Below are 17,752 nucleotides of genomic sequence, written 5' to 3' on the forward strand. Positions count from 1 at the left end.
GCCGAAAAGTGGTTTTCAGTGTTGTCCATAGGATTGTTAATACCATGGGAATCCCATGGGAAACGTCCCGTGGGATGGGACGGGATGGGACAGGCATAAATTGCCATGGGATGGGATGGGATGGGATAGAAAATATGTCCCATGGACAACCCTGCAAATTTCTTTACCAAAGAGGGAAAGTATGTGTAATATAAACCATATTTAACTATCTAAACAGTGCATTATTCGATACATGTAATATGTGTTCCTAAGAAATGATAATAGAAAATTTGGTAAAGCTTCACAAATAGAAAGGAAGAATGAAACTTCGTTCACTCTGGCTACATGAAAATGTAGCTTTAAGGCTATTTTTTTCTCTTTTCTCTTTTATTCTTATGTTATAAACATCTTCGTTTATTTCTATATCCGAAAGAACAATCGAAAAAGCACTCACAGTTTAGGTCCCCAGTCCGTGACAAACAACTCATCTTGGTAGATATCCAGGCCCATAAAATGTGAGCCCTCAAGTTTAAAATAAATTTTAGAATGTTTGCTGTCCACATCCGTCCATCCTATCAGCTGTGAGGTTGCAGCTGCCCAGTAAAGTCTCCTCCCTTCACGTGCGCACCCATTGATCCACCCGTTCACACATTCATAAATGCATTCATTCATCACAGACATACGTATAAATACAAACACAGGTAAGCATGAAGGAAATCAGGAATGGTAAGACACGAATATGTACACTTACAGTCCAATTTATGCAAAGTAAGAAAAGGTGAGGTACAAGCAGACAACAACAAATCATCGATACTGTTAGGAACGGGGTTTGGGTCAGTTTCACCTCTGTCTGTTGGTAGGCATGAATTATCGCCCTTACCCGTGTACTAGATGGAAAGCTTGAAAGTGAAGACATTTTAAGAAAAAGCGTGTATGAGTGAGTGAAAGGTTCTCTGAACCCCGGGTATATGGGAAAATACTGTGTTAGATTATTCCAACGCCAGCCTTCGAAAGAGAGAGATTGTAGCGAATTTTGAGTGGAGGAGATTTGGGAATTGGATTATTTCCTTGACTAGTCAAGAAATTACCAAGGGGAGGAAGTAACTTGAAGAAGGAATTCTCTATGAGGAGGACTGGCCTGGAATAGGAATTACCTAGGAGGAAGGAAGTAACAAAGAGGGAAGATGTTTGGAGTAGGATCGTCAGCAGCTTGGTGCATATGTTTAGTCAACACCAGCTGTGCCTCGTTATTGTAGTTATTGTGGTTATTGTGGTTATTGTGGTTATTGAAGTTGTATCGTCACCAGCCGGGTGTGTCTGCCTAGTCAGCACCTACTATTTGGAAGTCGGAAAGTTTGGAGAGATATTCAAGGAAAGTTATTCAAGGAAGATTTTTCAAGGACGATTATTGGAGGAAGTGTAGTTGTGTGTTTAAGTATGAACGTCTGTGGGACATCATCTAAACAGTCAGTTGAACTATTTTGTTGAACTATTGGAGAAACATTTATCTATATAAAAGAAACCTTAGAGAGGTTGAAAGTCATTCAATGTGATGTTTATGGTTTATACTCACGTTTTTGTATTGGTGTCGAGTTGTGTAAACTTAGCTGCCCCCTATAAATACACCCCCCCCCCATAATAGAGGCGAAAGTCCACGTACAAATCTTTGTACTTTGTTGTTATAAAGAATACGTGTGGGACGGAGTGTGTTGACAGTGACCTGTGTGTGTACCCTTCTCCAACAGAGACACAGGTTAAAAGAGAAAAGACTACTTTCTACATTTAAATAAGTTTTTAAAGCAGGTAAGCAAAACGAGATAAATTATGATGGGGAAAAAAGTAAGAACAAATCTTAGTAAGTTCACATAAAAATAAGCAATAAGTGCAAGAAAAATCAAACATCTTGCCTTCTGTGTCCAAAGCAATACCATAAGGACCTTTAAGATGCCTGGATGCAGAAATCAGTGTCTGACGGTCCGAGCCGTCATAGTTACACCTCTCTATTTTACTCCTGGTGTAGTCACTCCAGTAGATGACACTGTGGTTTGTGGGAATAATTGGAGAGCGAAACTAAATCACTTTTATATTTGGTCTCAATGTCTTTGATTGCAGCTCTCACATTTGAACACAAGGATTTCCAAGCTTTTTCTACCTTTATTTATTTGTTCTTATCTACCTTTACACCTTGGATTTTTTGCTTTTCCCTCTTTATTTCGTAAGTTCCAAGTATATCATCATTATTAGCATGTAAATCGCTCTTCATTATACATTTGAGAAATAAATTCTGTAACATTTAATTTATTCTTCAGTATTGTAAACGTATTAAAATTAATTAGCTTAATTTGTTTACCATCATTTACAAGTCTTATTATATTTACCCATTGTGTTTGTCGAGTTCGATGTCCACAGGCTGGCCAATGTCTGAATCGACGACAATCTGATGACTGTTGGTGTCCAGTGATATCATTCCGATGACATTGTTGCCGTCGTCGGCGTAGAATAGTAGCCTCGACACAGAGTCCACAGAAAGGCCCCATAGAGAACCTCCTTAGAGACACACAACAGTAATAACAAATAAGTATTTAGGATATGGATTTCTGTCACCCGTGTGTGCTCTGTTGATTAGCGCGTTTGCTATGACACTTGCTCTCTTCTATATTGTTTAATATTGCCATTCCATGCGGTACATTGCGACAACTTTGCTGATCACCTGACTACTACCACAGTTGCGCCATCTTGTATTTGTTGTTCTTTTTCATCTGTATGTCAGCAGCAAAGATGAAAAGCTCTTTTAGGAAACTGCTTCATAAATTTCTCGATCTGTCATGCAACTTCTGTGTCGTTCATAGTTGTAGGAGCTGAAGTATGAGCATATCATCGGCAGTCTCGTCTGTTCTCCCGTTTGAAAAAGCATAATCACTTGAAGTTTTGAGACTGTGCACACGATAACTGCTTTGTAGTTTTGTTATTCCATGGTTTACATCAAACACATTTTCTCCACATCATTATGACTGCTAATGTTTTGTTTAATACCTCGCTGTCCTGGCGAACTTTGTTTCTAGATCTTTTGTCTTTTTGTTTGCAGCTGTTAAATGTTTCTCTGTCAGTCTGGCTGCAGACATGGGCGTCTGTGTGTATTAGGCATGCTGGGTCTATTTTGTGTATTTACCTTTCTGTAAAGCACTTTGAGTCGTATCTTTAGTAGAAAAATAAGCTATACAACATATATTTATTATTATAAAATGGTCTTAGGTATATTTTATAATAAGTACAGACCAAATGACCACAGTGTTTGTACCTTGACTAATACTGCGAAAAATCCGAGCATCGCTGCCATCAAGGTTAGCGGATTGAATGGTCTTGTCTGTGTTTGACCAATAGACACGACCGTCTACTGGATCGTAGTCAATACCAAATGGGTTGTGTAGACCAATGGGACGGATTGTAACATTACTTCCCGTGTCGATGTCTATGCGACGGATACCGTTATGAGAGTCAGTGACAAGGAGAAACTTCTGTGGAATGATTGCTGTGGACAAGATAAAATTTCTGACATTATTCTCACCATAGCTAGAGTAAAGTTTTACATTTAACATGTAGTTAAAAGTCTGTTATCTCAGATACTGTCTCACCTACAATTTTTCTTGTTTCCACTAAAATACAGTATAGGACGTAAACATAAACAGAAGAGAGAATAATAAAAAATACAACTAATTGAAAAACGAGATCAGGCGAAAGAAGAAGAGGTAAAAAGAAAAAGGAAATTAGGACAAGGAAAGAAAAAGAAAATATAAATATAATGTGGATTGTTCCGACTGCTGTAATTTTGTGTTGTGTTTACTGGCAATATTTACTATATACATCCTATGGTATTTACAAGTATTTGCAAACCATTCAGTTTAGATTAGCTGCGCAAGTTAAAAAAGATTTGCCGTACTTAGTGTCAACTGAGGATTTTGTTAATAGAATAAGCCTGCATGTCCGGTAAACTATAGGAGAGAGACAGAGAGAAGGACAAAGAGACGCAAAGACGGAGAAAGTTGTTGACTTTGTACAGGGATAGATGAGGTTTCATTTCAAGGATTGCCGCCATATTCTACCCACGTCGTGATCCTACTGACATCCTTTGGTTTCCGTGTTAAGAATTCTGTGCGCGTTCCTTCACTCAGAAAATAAAGATACACCTGTACGAGTCTGCTCGTGTTTACTAAACGAAAACTCAAAAGAACAAATCCTCACTAAGAAAATACAGTCACTAACACGACGGTTTCTTCTTTGACTATCACACTCAATCTTCTCCTCACTCGCGAGGTCAAATGTCTGTGCAAAGGCTCTCTTCTAACTCACTCCGTCTTCTATCCGCTCTTTAACCTCCTTCTTCTTCTTCCACTCGCTAACGTTTTTCCTCTTCTATCTACTCTCTAACGTCCTTCTTCTAGCTGCTTCCCAACGTCTCTCTTCTTCTAGCTGCCTCCTAAAGGCCTATTCCCACGCTGCAATGTTTCTTGTACAAGAACTTGCGCATAGACAGCTTTGCGCAATGCGTCCTATTCCCACGTAGCAAGGCCACACAAGTGTCTTGCGAACTGACGTCATCCGCACACTGCATTGTGGGAAGTTAACAATATGACAGGCAGCATCGACGACGAGATACTTTTCGAAGCAACTGTGGAAGCAACTGTGGCGACTCTAGTTATTTTACATGAAGAGGAGAGAGAGAAGAAGAAAGAAAAAAAGATGTGGGTGAGGGAGTGGGTAGCTCGAAGGAACCGATTCGGAGCATATTCGTGTCTGCTTAAAGAAATATCGTTAGAAGATTCACGGGAGTGCAGACGCTTTTTGCGAATGTCGTCTGCCACATTTTATGATCTGCTTCATTTAATGGAGCCTGCAATTCGCAGACAAGACACTGTCATGAGACAGTGTATACAAGCAGAAGAAAGACTGGATAGACACGGATAATTTTCCCACATCGCAATCATCTTCACGCAGTTCTCGTCCGACCACATAGCCATTGTTGATGTGAAAAGGGAGCCTACTGTGTTCAAGCATTCCGATTGGCTACAGCTCTACAATGTAGGTCGTCCTTGCTGGAAAATAGAAACGCGTTCTATATCTTGCAACCCAGCGGCAACGCCTCTCTGCGTGCCGTGTGCACAACTCGACAAGGCCTTGCGGGGGCTGCAAACCCCGCAAAGTGCCCAACATTGCAGCGTGGGAATAGGCCTTAACGTTACCCCCTTTTTTACGTCACTTTTTTTTTTGACCTCCTTTTACGTCCTTTATCACGTTCCATTTAGAAAACGTCCATCATTCGCACGCTTTTATCCACACACGAGCCCAGTCCTAGCACTCTGACTAGATCTATGACACTATTCCAGTTCTCTTATCGTAATTACAACCTTACAGTCTCTGTAACGATTCGCGATTCAGGCGAATCTAATTAGATTCTATTATTTTTAATTCTCCTTGATGTCAGAGGAGGGCAGTCGCGCGCGCGGTCTTTTACGTCATGTATGAAGTGACGTAAGTAAGCTCGACACAGCGTAACTAGGACGACGGTAGTCAATGGAGGGAGAAGCCATGCCTGAACATTGGACTCATGATTGGTCGGCACAGTCTCCAAGAAAGACTGCGAAGAGGTCGTCCTAGTTACCTGGTCGTGAAGGACCTGATTGGTCAAGAGCTCTGAAGTGAACGAGTTAATTTAGTAGATCTAACGTTTCTCGTGACAGTCGAGACCAAGCAGTGAGAGAGTGAACATTGTGTGTTAACTGCCTTCAACGTTATATCCAACGTTCTTCAGTGGGAGATTATCATTTGTATTCCGAGTTGTGGTGTAGCTATTAATTCCACTGGAATATATCAGCTTCGCCGATACAAGTGATGTGGTTTTAATGTGGCTTCTACACTCACGAACTTCGTGAAATAATTCGTCGGATATAACCTGCTGGTCCAGTCAGACATCTCGCCAGCCCGTCTGACAACCGTAGGAGGGGGTTGGCGGTGAGGGGGTAGTGTTCTTTTATTTTGTTTCATCCACATTTCATCGCTAATTAATTTCATAAACATTAAATGTGTTAATCGTTCGCCGGACCTTTTTGATGAAAAAAGGTGAAAGAGTGCGGCGAGCGTGGTTTACATGCAGATGTTTACACGCGCTCGCAGACACATTTAACCACTCTTTTCAAAAACGTTACAATCTCGCATGCATGTGCATCAACGCTAATGGTTAGCTCAAGACCAGTACTCCAGTCAACAGTCACGACTCGCCGATAGCTTTCCCTAAAACTGTTCATTAGCCTGTCCTTCCCCCTCAATCAGCCAGTCTCGTCAGAGAGCAACGACTGTTCTCCCGGCGACACAGAGTCGAGCCTGTTCCAGTCCAGGGACACACACGTGGTGTCTGCCACGACTGCAATGCCACCTACAGCCGCCGAACGAACATCACATTGATGCCAAGTTCTCCGGTTCTTTGGAGTGCTAATGAACCCAGCAGACGTTCTCCTTTGAAAACGAGGACTTCTGATGGCCTTGGCCTTAAAAGTGTACCTCTCACAGGTAGTGCAACTCCTCTCACAGTTAGTGTCAGTCCTCTCACAGGTAGTGCAAGTTCTGGACACGTAGTCCTTAGTTTATCCACGGCGACAGACGGCAGACCTGACAGTTCCTTGTCCCTGACTCGCCCCCTTACTCAATGTTCTCTAACCCAAGCGACCTTCCTCCCGAGTCTTGACCTCTTGGCTTCAGACCCGGTCTCCAGGTACAAGTGAAGTCGGCCTTAGATATGCTGAAGTAGTTTCACCTGCTCACCGTTTGCTGTTTTCACAATGACGGTGTTCCTCCAAGTGTCTTGCAAGATTCTAGGTTACACACTGCACATTCACCCTGACACATTGAGGAATGACATAGGCCACTAGAGGTAGACCTCTCCTACTGAGCTTCTACCTCGCCTAGGTCGCGTGGTGGACAGTGACTAATCCCCCTAGATCGTGTCAACCTTCTAGGTCTTGGAAGACAGGTGTGTGAGACATGTGTCACTCTCTCCATAGACGTCATTGACCCACTTACCTACTGTAACTACTTAAGACTGTTTACCTCATACCCTCTATGGTTTTACCCCATACAACACCTCTACGGTGGCACGTACATCCCACTTTGCTGCTTGTCGACAAGCCACCCTAGAACCTAAATGGGGCGATTATTACTTACTTCTCCTGGTTACCACACGACAAAGACTGTATTATATGATCTTGAAATTAGATTAGACATTTTATTTACTTTTTTAAACCTCGCCATGTGGTGTCAATGACCCAGTAACAAAGATCGTAATCCAACAGGAACAAGTCCTGTATTCGATCATCCCAAGCTGGTGACTTTTTTGTCTCTTGAGATATTCTTCACATCAACTATTCTTCCTGTGTAGAATGCGTGAGTATACGAGATCGTTCAGACAAAATTACTGTTTTCGCTTTTTCCCATCTACCTTTATTAACAGTTGTTTTTATTGCTTTGTTATTATAAAGGCAGACATGTTTTCGGGAATGCCAGTCGTAGTCGGTGGTGGTAAAGCGCAGTGTGAACTAGTGAACACGACTGGGGAGAGTACGAAGTTTTTGCGGACGAATAAGATTTCAGGGAACTAACCTCCTGGCTTTAAGGGGGTTGATGAATCAAATTGCATTGCTGACGAGGCCGTTGAAGAGGCTAGAGGCGTGATCTGTGGGGATAAATCTTTGAGATTCCTTGCCCACTCAAGATCTTTAATATAGTTTGTACAGCTATAAGCTATAACTTTAATAATGCTTTACTTGGTGTATTTACAATTTACAGAAAATAGGTAAAATACGTGTGTATAAAATTAACCATAACTGAGAAAACATGGACTTATAAAGGCAAACTTGTATGTGTATAATTTATAAAAAAAACAAATATATTTTCAGCAATCTACTGAGAAGAAGAAGAGGAAACAAATAGTGGTTGCTGTGGTAACGTAAAGTAGTTTTACATGTGACGCCCTCAGGTGAAAGAAGGTATTTCCGCGCCCCCGTTAGCCAGGTAACTTCACTAACACAGGTATGAGATATGAGAAACTTTTTAAACAAAATGGCCACCTTCGTGAGCCCTGTCAGCATGTCGCACCCCACAGGATCAGAATCGTGGTGGTGGGTTTTTGGGCCTGGCAGATGCCATGTAGTATTAAAGAGTTTAGCTGTTGTTGTTTTGTTTTTTTTGTAAGTTGGAGTTGTTTGATTTTGTCCTGAAATAAATTATCGTGGCACGTCCATCGAGGCAGCGCCATTTAGTGTATAACCTCTGACCCCGAGTGGAGGTGTCAGTGGTGTTTTGTTTGTTTCTATGGTAATGTGTGTGGAAGATATATATTTGAATTCTGGAACATTAGTCACCAGTGACTGTTTGTACTGTATGTCTGTAGAACAACAAAAGCAGTGTCAAAAATTAAGAGTATTTATCCTTAGTCATCAGTGAAAGCAGTGTTGCGCCGGACTTTTTTTTTTTTTTAATGTTTGATCATCAACCAAGACAATGAACTTTCCTTCAGGACTGTGTTTAAAATCACAGATCTTGGATAGTTGTAAGGATTGACTGATGTATGTTTGCTGGGAAATTCGTTTTTATATTTCTTGTCTATGTTTATTAGTGAAGTTTAGTTGATATCATTAAATGTATACAAGTCTGAAAAAGAGGCAGTTGCTTTTGTGAAGAAAGGAACTCGCAAATGTGCAGGCGTCTAAGTGGACACGAATGTCTGTGAAATAGCTAAGGCCTGACACGTTCCGAAAAAAATACGTTTTACATGATATTGCAATTTATTTATATCAACTATTGTACGCTTGAATGAAAGTTCAAAATATTCTTTTACTGCACTTGGCACGCTATCGGTTGCTATAGAAACGATCCCAAATGGCTTCCAAACAGACTTTCTAAAAATCTTATCACCACGTTACTGTTTAAGTAGACCTAAAATTCTTTCTGAAATAGTTAACTAAAGGAAGATCTACAAGCGCTCAGGGGAAGTAAACAAAATCAACTTAATTATTTTTGATGGATTATTTTTTTCTGTTAAACTTAAGAATAATTTTAATTTAAGGCACAACTCGTCCCGAAAACAAACTACGTCTAAGAAGATATCGTTAATTTTGTAGTATCAATAAGTTTGCCATTGAATGAAATTTCTGAAAATGGTTTTACTGCATATGTCAAGCAGTCTGTTGCCATGGAAACGATCCAAAATGGCGCAAACACAAAGATTTTGAAAAAAAGCTTATAACTTCGTTAATGGTGTGAGTAGCTTATTTCTTTTTGAAATTAAAGATCTACAATCGTGTAGAAAAAAATTTGCAAAGTCATCTTAGTTTTTTGGAATGAATATTTTTGGTAAAACGGTGTGCTAAAATGTAAGAACGTTTTTTTAAAACAGACTAACTATCAAACTACTTAATATTTATTTTTAAAAACCTCGTTCGAAATGTTAAGATATGTCTAAAGAAAACGTCGCCCAATTTTCAAGTATTTATCACATGTCAGTATAGAGGTAAAAGGTTTTAAAGTAAACAAGCTGTAAGAAAAACAAATACTAAAAAAAAACAAGAAAATAAAAAAGTGTCAGTTTCGTAACAACTAAAGTACTAAATTTTTCTTTTTGAAAGCCCTGATAGAAATGTTTGGTATGTATAAAGAAAAAGTCAAACAAATTTTTTTTAATTAAACAAGCTAACAAAAACAAGAAACTGAGCATGCAAGAACAGGTGAAAGCTAAGTAACTCTGTTTTATCCAAGCCTTTCATGTAATTTGTGGTGTGATTGAAAGTATGACCACATTATAATGTTTTCCTACATAACTAATGAAATTTATTATTTATGTCACTTTTAGAAAAATTAGCGTTGTTGCTGTTGTGTGTGAAAATGTTTACTAGGCTGCAAAGAAATAGCAATAAAAATAATTGTATTTTCAAACATTGAGCTACACAGTTATAGGTTCAGTTAGTTATATAGAGTTTCAGTCTTCACTAGCTTCATAAGTTTTGATATCTTTGGTTTCTTCATATCTAACATTTAGTAACACTGCCTCTAATACTGCTTCCATTTGTGTGAGCATCTACTGAAGTAGAAGCATTAGAGGAAACCCTAGACGTTCGGTGAGTCGGTCTCAGGGGTTTGGCGGAGCCTCCACCACGGAGGTCAAGACACACCCGCAGTTAGTGATGACATTAAAGAAGGGTTCAGTGAACGTGCATATGAAACTAAAGAAGTGTTCGGTGAATGTGCAAATGAAACTTGTGGCTTCGGTACCTCAAAAAAAGTTAAGAACCACTGGTTTACTGTAACCACTTAGGGCTGTCTCCTACTTACAACAACTCTACTCTCACAACTACACTGGCACCTACGCCCCCTCCCTTTGCTGCTTAAGGGCCCTCAGGCTTGTCAGCAAGCCACCCTAGACACTAATTGGGGCGATTGTTACATCCTCAGTAAGGTTACCATAGGACAGTTTACATCCAGAAGCCATGACAGTTGTATTGCGGGACACACGAAAACTTCCGATGCATGTTCGTGGTGTGACCTGTGATCCCGTCAAAGTCGGTGGTACTGAATCCTGATTAGATATATGCAAAGTATAATTACACAAGTGTCCATTTTAAGAAGATTTCCGACCCTCTGTTTTGTCTAGAAAAGAGCGCGAATTATAGCGTGGTAGTCTATTATCAGCCTGACCTAATCTTTAGCTCTTTGACGACGGCTAGGTAAGAGGCAGTTTGACCCACTGGTACGTATGATTTTTCCCTTTTCTAGAACATTATAATAATTGCTAAAAGAGGTAGAAAAAATTCAAACTGATAATGATAGATCAAAATGTGTCGAAAAGGAATAATCCACCTGAAACTTGCTTGAGAACTCACTTTTATTGTAATCCATACACAGTCGGGTATATGAAGTTAACGATAAAAAAAAAATTAAGCACATGTTTACACAGGTTATGTCATCTAACAAGAAGTGAGATTTTCAGGAACCAGAGTTTGATGTTTGAAAACCAAGAACAAGTGCACACACATTGTTCTTGTCCAAAGAAATTCACAAATGATGCAATAATAAGATGCCAGAATTCTGAAAATCCCAGTCACACACTTCTCAAGCCGTGTATCGTCTTGCCATTTTTCCAGTGGAAGAGAACGGGTACTCTGGGAAATCAACGATATCCGTTCAAACTGTGTTCAGAAATGCCTAAGCTATCGTAACTGATCAATTATTTTACTAAATAAAGCTCTTTAGACGTCTAAAAAAACTTACAACAACGCATGGGATAAATCAATCCCCTACGAGCCAGGTGTTTGTGCAAAGGTGGGAAACAGAACTTCGCAAGAGGCTCAGCGTTGGTCTCGGCAGACAGACAGCAGTCCATCTACACATCCGGGGTGTGTTGCTATGTCCCAAACTTTCTGTATTCTCACTAATTTTGAGCTCGGCAATAGCAAATATGAAATCAGTTACTGTCTTTACTGGCAAAATATGCACATTTCTAGATGGTTCTATGAAAAACATGCTGGAGAGTAGATAGAAATGTTAAAAATTCCTAATATGCTATAATAAAAAAGCTAAAAATTAATTTTTTTATTAAATTGAAGGGGATATGACGAGTCAAGTTAGTTTTGAAGTGTAGGGGATAACGTATCATGTGGTTTGATTATATTTAAGTGGAGATTTGTATACTATTAGGTTATATCACGTGTACTTGTTGTCATATTTCCAATACAGTCACACTGGTTGAGTAGGTTTCTTCCTCAAAAGATATAAGAAAGAAACAAGAAAAGTAAGACAGCAATACATTTTAGGATAAATAAAGGGAAGCCATTTATGCATATGTCAGGGTTAGGTTTTTTTTTAAATGACTAAACTCGTGCACACGAATTACAATTGTTGTGTGCTCTACATGTCCTTGACATACCAGACAAGTATACGCATCAAGACAAAAAATAAACTAAAGACACTTTTGTAGCAATTTAGAAATTACTGTTTACCTGATGAGTAAGTTGCATTGAAGCCAGTGCCTGACTGTGAGCCAGACTGGAATCTGATCCACATGGTGTTAGACGTGGACCTCACTCTGTCCGGAACACTCGTGTTACAGAAGATACCCATAGACGGGGACAGCTCGGAGCTTCCATCCCGGATCTTAGGATGTGAGCATAAAGTCGTTAAAGATAAACAAAAAGTAACATAATGACTGCTAAAGTTCAAAAACGTTTCGGGTTTTTTTTATCTTATGAGAAAGAAACCTGCATACCCACCCAGTCACCTTTAATTTCCTACAAGCACCTAGTTGTACAAGACATATCAAATACTATATATATGTGCGTGTATAATGAGTCTCTAGTAAAAATTAGATTTATCCTGCATTTTCATGTGAATTGTATTTTGTTGTGACTGCTGTCGCTGCCTGTCACTAAAGTGAAGACCATACTGTAAACATGTGTACGAGGGTCGTTCAAAAAGTTCTAAACCTCATCCAGAAGGACTTGCAAAAACAAGACACTTTTTCACAATTTTCCAAGTTGACATTCCCTTGACATCAATGCACGTTCCAGCGATGCTCAAGCATTGCAATGCCATCAGGAAAAAAGGTGGCCTCCCAGACCATCAAAACTCCTCCACAGCACATGTGACATCATTGTTTCCAAACTGGCTACAACGTGGTTGGGATTTAAGTTTAGCAAACAGGTAAAAGTGGGATGTGACTGCGTCTGGTGAGTTAGGGGGATAAGTAGCAATTCAAAGCGACCGTTTGCTGATTCAGCTACTGCAATGTGAGCAGAGTGAACGGGTGCGTAATACAGGCCTGCTCTTAGGTTTTTCTCTTTCAGGGTAGTCTATCATGATTGCGCCTTCAGAATAAAAAAAAAACAGAAGACATCACCTTGCGAACAGACGCTGCCTGCTTGAATTTTTTTGGGGGTGGAGAACCAGTGTTTCCACTATGTGCTTTGAATCTTTGATTCAGGTTTAAAGTGATGAACTTAGGTTTTAATTTGAGTTACTGATGTACGGTCGAAATTCTCAGAGTCACCATGCAAGAGAGTAAGAAGTGTCCTGTAAATGTCAACCCTTTGCACCTTCTGCTATGACCTCAACATTCTCGGGACTCATCTTGTAGACAGCTTGCTCATCCCCTTGAACTCAATTTTAAGGGTGTGGACTGAACCAGAAGTAATGGACTTAGCTACCTCCTGGACAGTAGGACGTCATTCACCAGACAAAACCAGACACTGAATGACATAAACTTGATCATCAGGGGCTGAGCTTTTTGGACGAGCTGACTGAGGACTATCTTTTGTGCTGACCCTCCCCACTTGAATTCAGCAGCTCACTCCTTCCCAGTTGCATAGGAAGGGGAATCCACAGTAAGTGTCTGTACCCTGACTTTATCAATTTTGTTTTGTGTAATACCTTTCTTTTACAGACACTTTCTGACTGATTGGGCTTCTGTTTTGTTCATTTTTAGATTTGTTGTACCACCTTTCACCTTTGTATTTGCCTGACGTGCATAAAAACATAAATCGAAATTTGTATTAGTTTTTCTAGTTTAAAAAGAAGTGGTAGTGTGCTACCACAACAAGAATATTCAGCTATGGTTCTTCTTTGTGGGTGAGGCTTAGAACTTTGTGAACGACTCTCGTAATTCGTTAGGAAAGGAGGTGCTAAAGGTCACTTTTCTCGCGGCCAGCATTTAGTAATTTTTGATTGTTAGGTATTTCCATTACTCGCTCTAGTTATTTTTTTTTATCTTCCTTTAATACTTTATTATTCCAACCAAAATTCATTTTACCTCTGTCTCTTTTGAGTCCCTAACAAAGTATAAAAACACCCTATGAAATTATTCCCTATATAAATCTTCCAAATCAGTGTCAGAATAATACATGATGTATTTTATAATGCAGGAAAACACAGCCTTTAAATAAAGGGAAAGAAACATTTACAAACCTGCAAATGATCCAACTTGCAGTCATCGGTTGCAGCCTCAATTTCAAATGTAACAAAAGTCAAGGTGATGCGATGGCCCTGTGTTGTGTTGATGATGTAGGTACAGTCTTCATCAGGCGGGTACTGACTGGGGTACAGCGGCGACGAGATGGAGCCACTGGGTGAGGTGTACACACCACAGGCTATAATATAAACAAAGTTGTTGGCACACAACACGTCAAGACTAACATGTAAGACTTCATCATAATTAACATTTGGTCTCATAACGATGCCCACACAATATTCTGGTAATACGACGGCTTGAAAAGATCTCTAACAGCAGCCTGTGGAAAACAACCAACCAGAATGCCACTCGCCAAGAGTTAAAAAAGTGCGAATGTTGCTGGATAGGACACACCCTGCGCAAACCAGATGACACCATTGCCAAGCAGGCACTTGACTGGAACCCTCAGGGGAAGAGGAGAGTTGGGAGACAAAAGAAGACTTGGAAAACTGGAAGGGGCAGCCCTCAACCGGTCTGCTAAAAGGTGTTGTTGCGGCCCTATACTGCTGGTAGAGTAACAAGGACCAAACGAAACTACGACACTAGAACCAATTTTGCATTTTAATTGTCACATTTATGTTAAGCACATAAAAATTTGTAAGAAATGACTAATTTTATTTTAGTAACATAACTTTTGTAAAACATGTTGACCAATGAATTTTCAACCAAACTATTCCTACCCTTCAGTGTGACCCCCTTCTGATCTTACCTCGTGTTTTCTGTACGTGGTGCTGAATCAAGAGTGTAAATAAACACATGAGCAGCTGCATAGTCATCTTTGTCACTGAAAAAAGAACCAGACGTGAAGAATATAAGCTTTTTGAAATAAGATCAGCCAATAAATGATACATAATATCAACGAAAATGTGAAAAGTTAAAACAGATTAGAAGATTAACAGCTATACTAGTTCACCTAGTGACTTCTTAGAAAAAAAAAATCCGTATTTTCTTGAAGAAAGATTGTTAAAAGGCTTAGGTAACTTTGTTTATATTATTAACAACTTGTTAAAGATTCATTACAAAGTTTTTGCAATAAAGGGAGATATTTAAAGGTAAAACATAAAACACGCTATCCAGGTTATAGCACCTGGCAGAAAAATCCCAATATCTTAACCTTTTTTGACAAATCCAATTCAACATTTGGGTGAACAGGTAACGTTTTCTGGCCTCATATTTAACAGCACTGTGCACTATCCATACCACTATGAATCTTTCCAAGGAAGGACAAACGTTTGTGACAATACCAACTTTACTGCACCAGTTAGGTCATGCAGGAATAAACAAAAGCCAATTATTTTCTTCACTTGTCCATGCAAGCACACACACATACACACATATAAACTGATGAAGTGTTGCATTTCTATAAGCGCCTTTACAATAATTTGATTTCTTTCTATTCATTCTTCCATTAATAACAAAATGAGTTAATAAATCAACAAAGTATAGGATGTAACTGTCTTAATCACTGCCATTGCTGATCAACTCGACCCCTACTAGTTTGCGTATAAAGCGAAAAGAGGAGTGGATGACACCTGTTTGACTCTCTACAACCTGGTAGCAAGCCACCTGGATGGCACTGGTACATACGCCAGTATTCTATTCATGGACTTTTCATTTGCATTTAATACCATTCAGCCACACTTGCTTTCACAACGTCTCCTAGCACTAAACGTTAACTCAACCCTAGTGCTCTGGATGAGGGAGTTTCTCCGGGACCGGCCACAAAGGGTCAGCTTGCGAGGCACAATCTAGAACACTCTGATCATAAACACCGGAGCCCCACAGGATGTGTTTTGTCCCCGATATCGTTCTCTGTTTATAAATAGTGAAGCCAGGACGGAATTCTCAAATTGTTTCCTATCACTGATTAAGTTTGCAGACGATATGGCATTGGTTGCTGAGCTCAAGGATGAGGAGTCACTGGCAAGCTATTTCCTCCAGGTTCAGAAATTACACTCATGGTTTGAAGAAAACTTCCTGATGCTCAATGTCTCCAAAACTAAGGAAGTGGTCCTTGACAGAAGAAAATATAAACCTGCCCACACCCCCATCATTATTGATAATGAGGCAATAAAACAGGTGAAAAGTTTTAGGTACCTCGGCACACTGCTAGACAACAAACTGTCCTTTCAGAAAAACACCAGTGTTGTTTCCAGGAAAGCACATCAGCGCCTGTTCCTGCTGAGGCAATTGCAGAATTTTGGTGTCAGTAGCCCTGTCCTCGAGTTGATATATCGCAGCCTAATTGAGAGCATCATAACATTGAATATGTCAATGTGGTTTGGCGTTATCTCTGTCAAAGATAAAGCTTGTTTGACGAGGGTGGTCAAGAGTGCCAGTAAGATCATTGGTTCTCCACAAAGACCTTTAGGCGATCTACACATCAGGGCTGTCAGGTTCAAAGCGGTCAGCATCATCACAGACCCTTCTCACCCACTACATCGCCATTTTCAAATGGTATCCTCCGGCTGTAGATGGAAACAAGTGGTCTCCAAGAAGAGTGCCTATGCCAAGTCATTTTTACCGACCGCAATAGCACTCTTAAACAGGTCTCCCAAATGTACCTAGTCTGAATGTGTGTGTGTGTGTGTAAGAGAGGAAGAGGAAGTGTATCTGATAAGTGTCATATAAGTGAGAGGTAAGCATGAGTACAACTGCGTGAGTGTATGAGGTGTAATAGTAATCTCTTGAGTTTATTATGTATATTTTTCTCAGTTGATTGTGGGAGCTCCCAGCAACAAAGAAAAATTTCTATCTCTGTTACGACCAGACATAGACAATAAAGATGTATTGTATTGCATTGTATTGCATTGTATTGTATTGTACTGAATTGTATTGTAATACAAGTCATAATTAAAGTGTATCCGGTTCAAGTTGTGTGTGGGCTTGACCAACCTTCCTGACCTGGGTTCTTCAATTGTTTCTTCAGTGCTAAAGTTCGTGTTTTTGTCTTGTTTCTCCGTGTTCCTATTCTTCGCCACGAAATAACCTACACACCGGTAACTTTGGCTATTAACCTCGACCCTACATCACCGATATTTTCTCGTATCTCTGTGAACCTTGCAATCTGCCATCTTGTTGGACTCACGATTGTCACCTGACTGTCATGTTACGAACGGTCCGACCAACACACTTACAGCAGAAAATTGCGCGTTCTTTCTACAATAAAACAAAACGATTGTCTGAGGCTGTCAACATGTCATGTTCCTTTGCCGTGGTTACAGGACTTCACACCACAGCAGCGCAGTAACACATCGTCACCTAGACAACTTGGCACTGGCTTCTGACACAAACGTAAACCTCAAATATCCAACATCTTTTAACTCTTAAGTTACAGAAATTAGTCTAGAATTATTCTGTTTCATTACATAAAATTCAATCAGTCTTCAAGATCTGTTCCTGGGTATAAATCTTAACCGTACTCAAACTCATAGTCACACGCTCTCTAAGCAGGCTCTTGGTCTCTCTTTAAGAAACCAATTTTCGATGAAGATACTCCCAGTTTCAAACTACCTGATAGTTGTCGTCATTCCCGTGGAAATCAAACTTAATTCCCATTAACACTGAAAACACATAATTCAGGTTTGAGTTCGTGAAGCCTTCTCCAAAGGGAAAAACTCTTAATCGCTCTGATAAACACAGCGACTGACCAGGCGGATGGTGCTTCACTTGCCGGTTAGCGATTTCTTGCAGGGTGAGTGGTTATAGGATGTTGCTTAAGTTTTGTTGTGC

General features: G+C 39.9%; 1 protein-coding gene across 1 annotated transcript in view; it reads right to left on the reverse strand.

Moving 5' to 3' along the window:
- LOC112556882 (low-density lipoprotein receptor-related protein 4-like) overlaps positions 1 to 17,752 on the reverse strand; it is a 454,098-nt gene that overhangs the window by 67,768 nt on the left and 368,578 nt on the right. Inside the window, exons 30-34 of the mRNA XM_025226300.1 lie at positions 12,018 to 12,171; positions 3,278 to 3,508; positions 2,358 to 2,526; positions 1,887 to 2,017; positions 434 to 593 (exon numbers count right to left, since the gene is read on the reverse strand). Of these exons, the coding sequence (XP_025082085.1) occupies positions 434 to 593; positions 1,887 to 2,017; positions 2,358 to 2,526; positions 3,278 to 3,508; positions 12,018 to 12,171 (845 nt within the window). The remainder of the gene's footprint in view (positions 1 to 433; positions 594 to 1,886; positions 2,018 to 2,357; positions 2,527 to 3,277; positions 3,509 to 12,017; positions 12,172 to 17,752) is intronic.

Source organism: Pomacea canaliculata, linkage group LG2, assembly GCF_003073045.1.
Source record: "Pomacea canaliculata isolate SZHN2017 linkage group LG2, ASM307304v1, whole genome shotgun sequence".
NCBI lineage: Eukaryota > Metazoa > Mollusca > Gastropoda > Architaenioglossa > Ampullariidae > Pomacea > Pomacea canaliculata.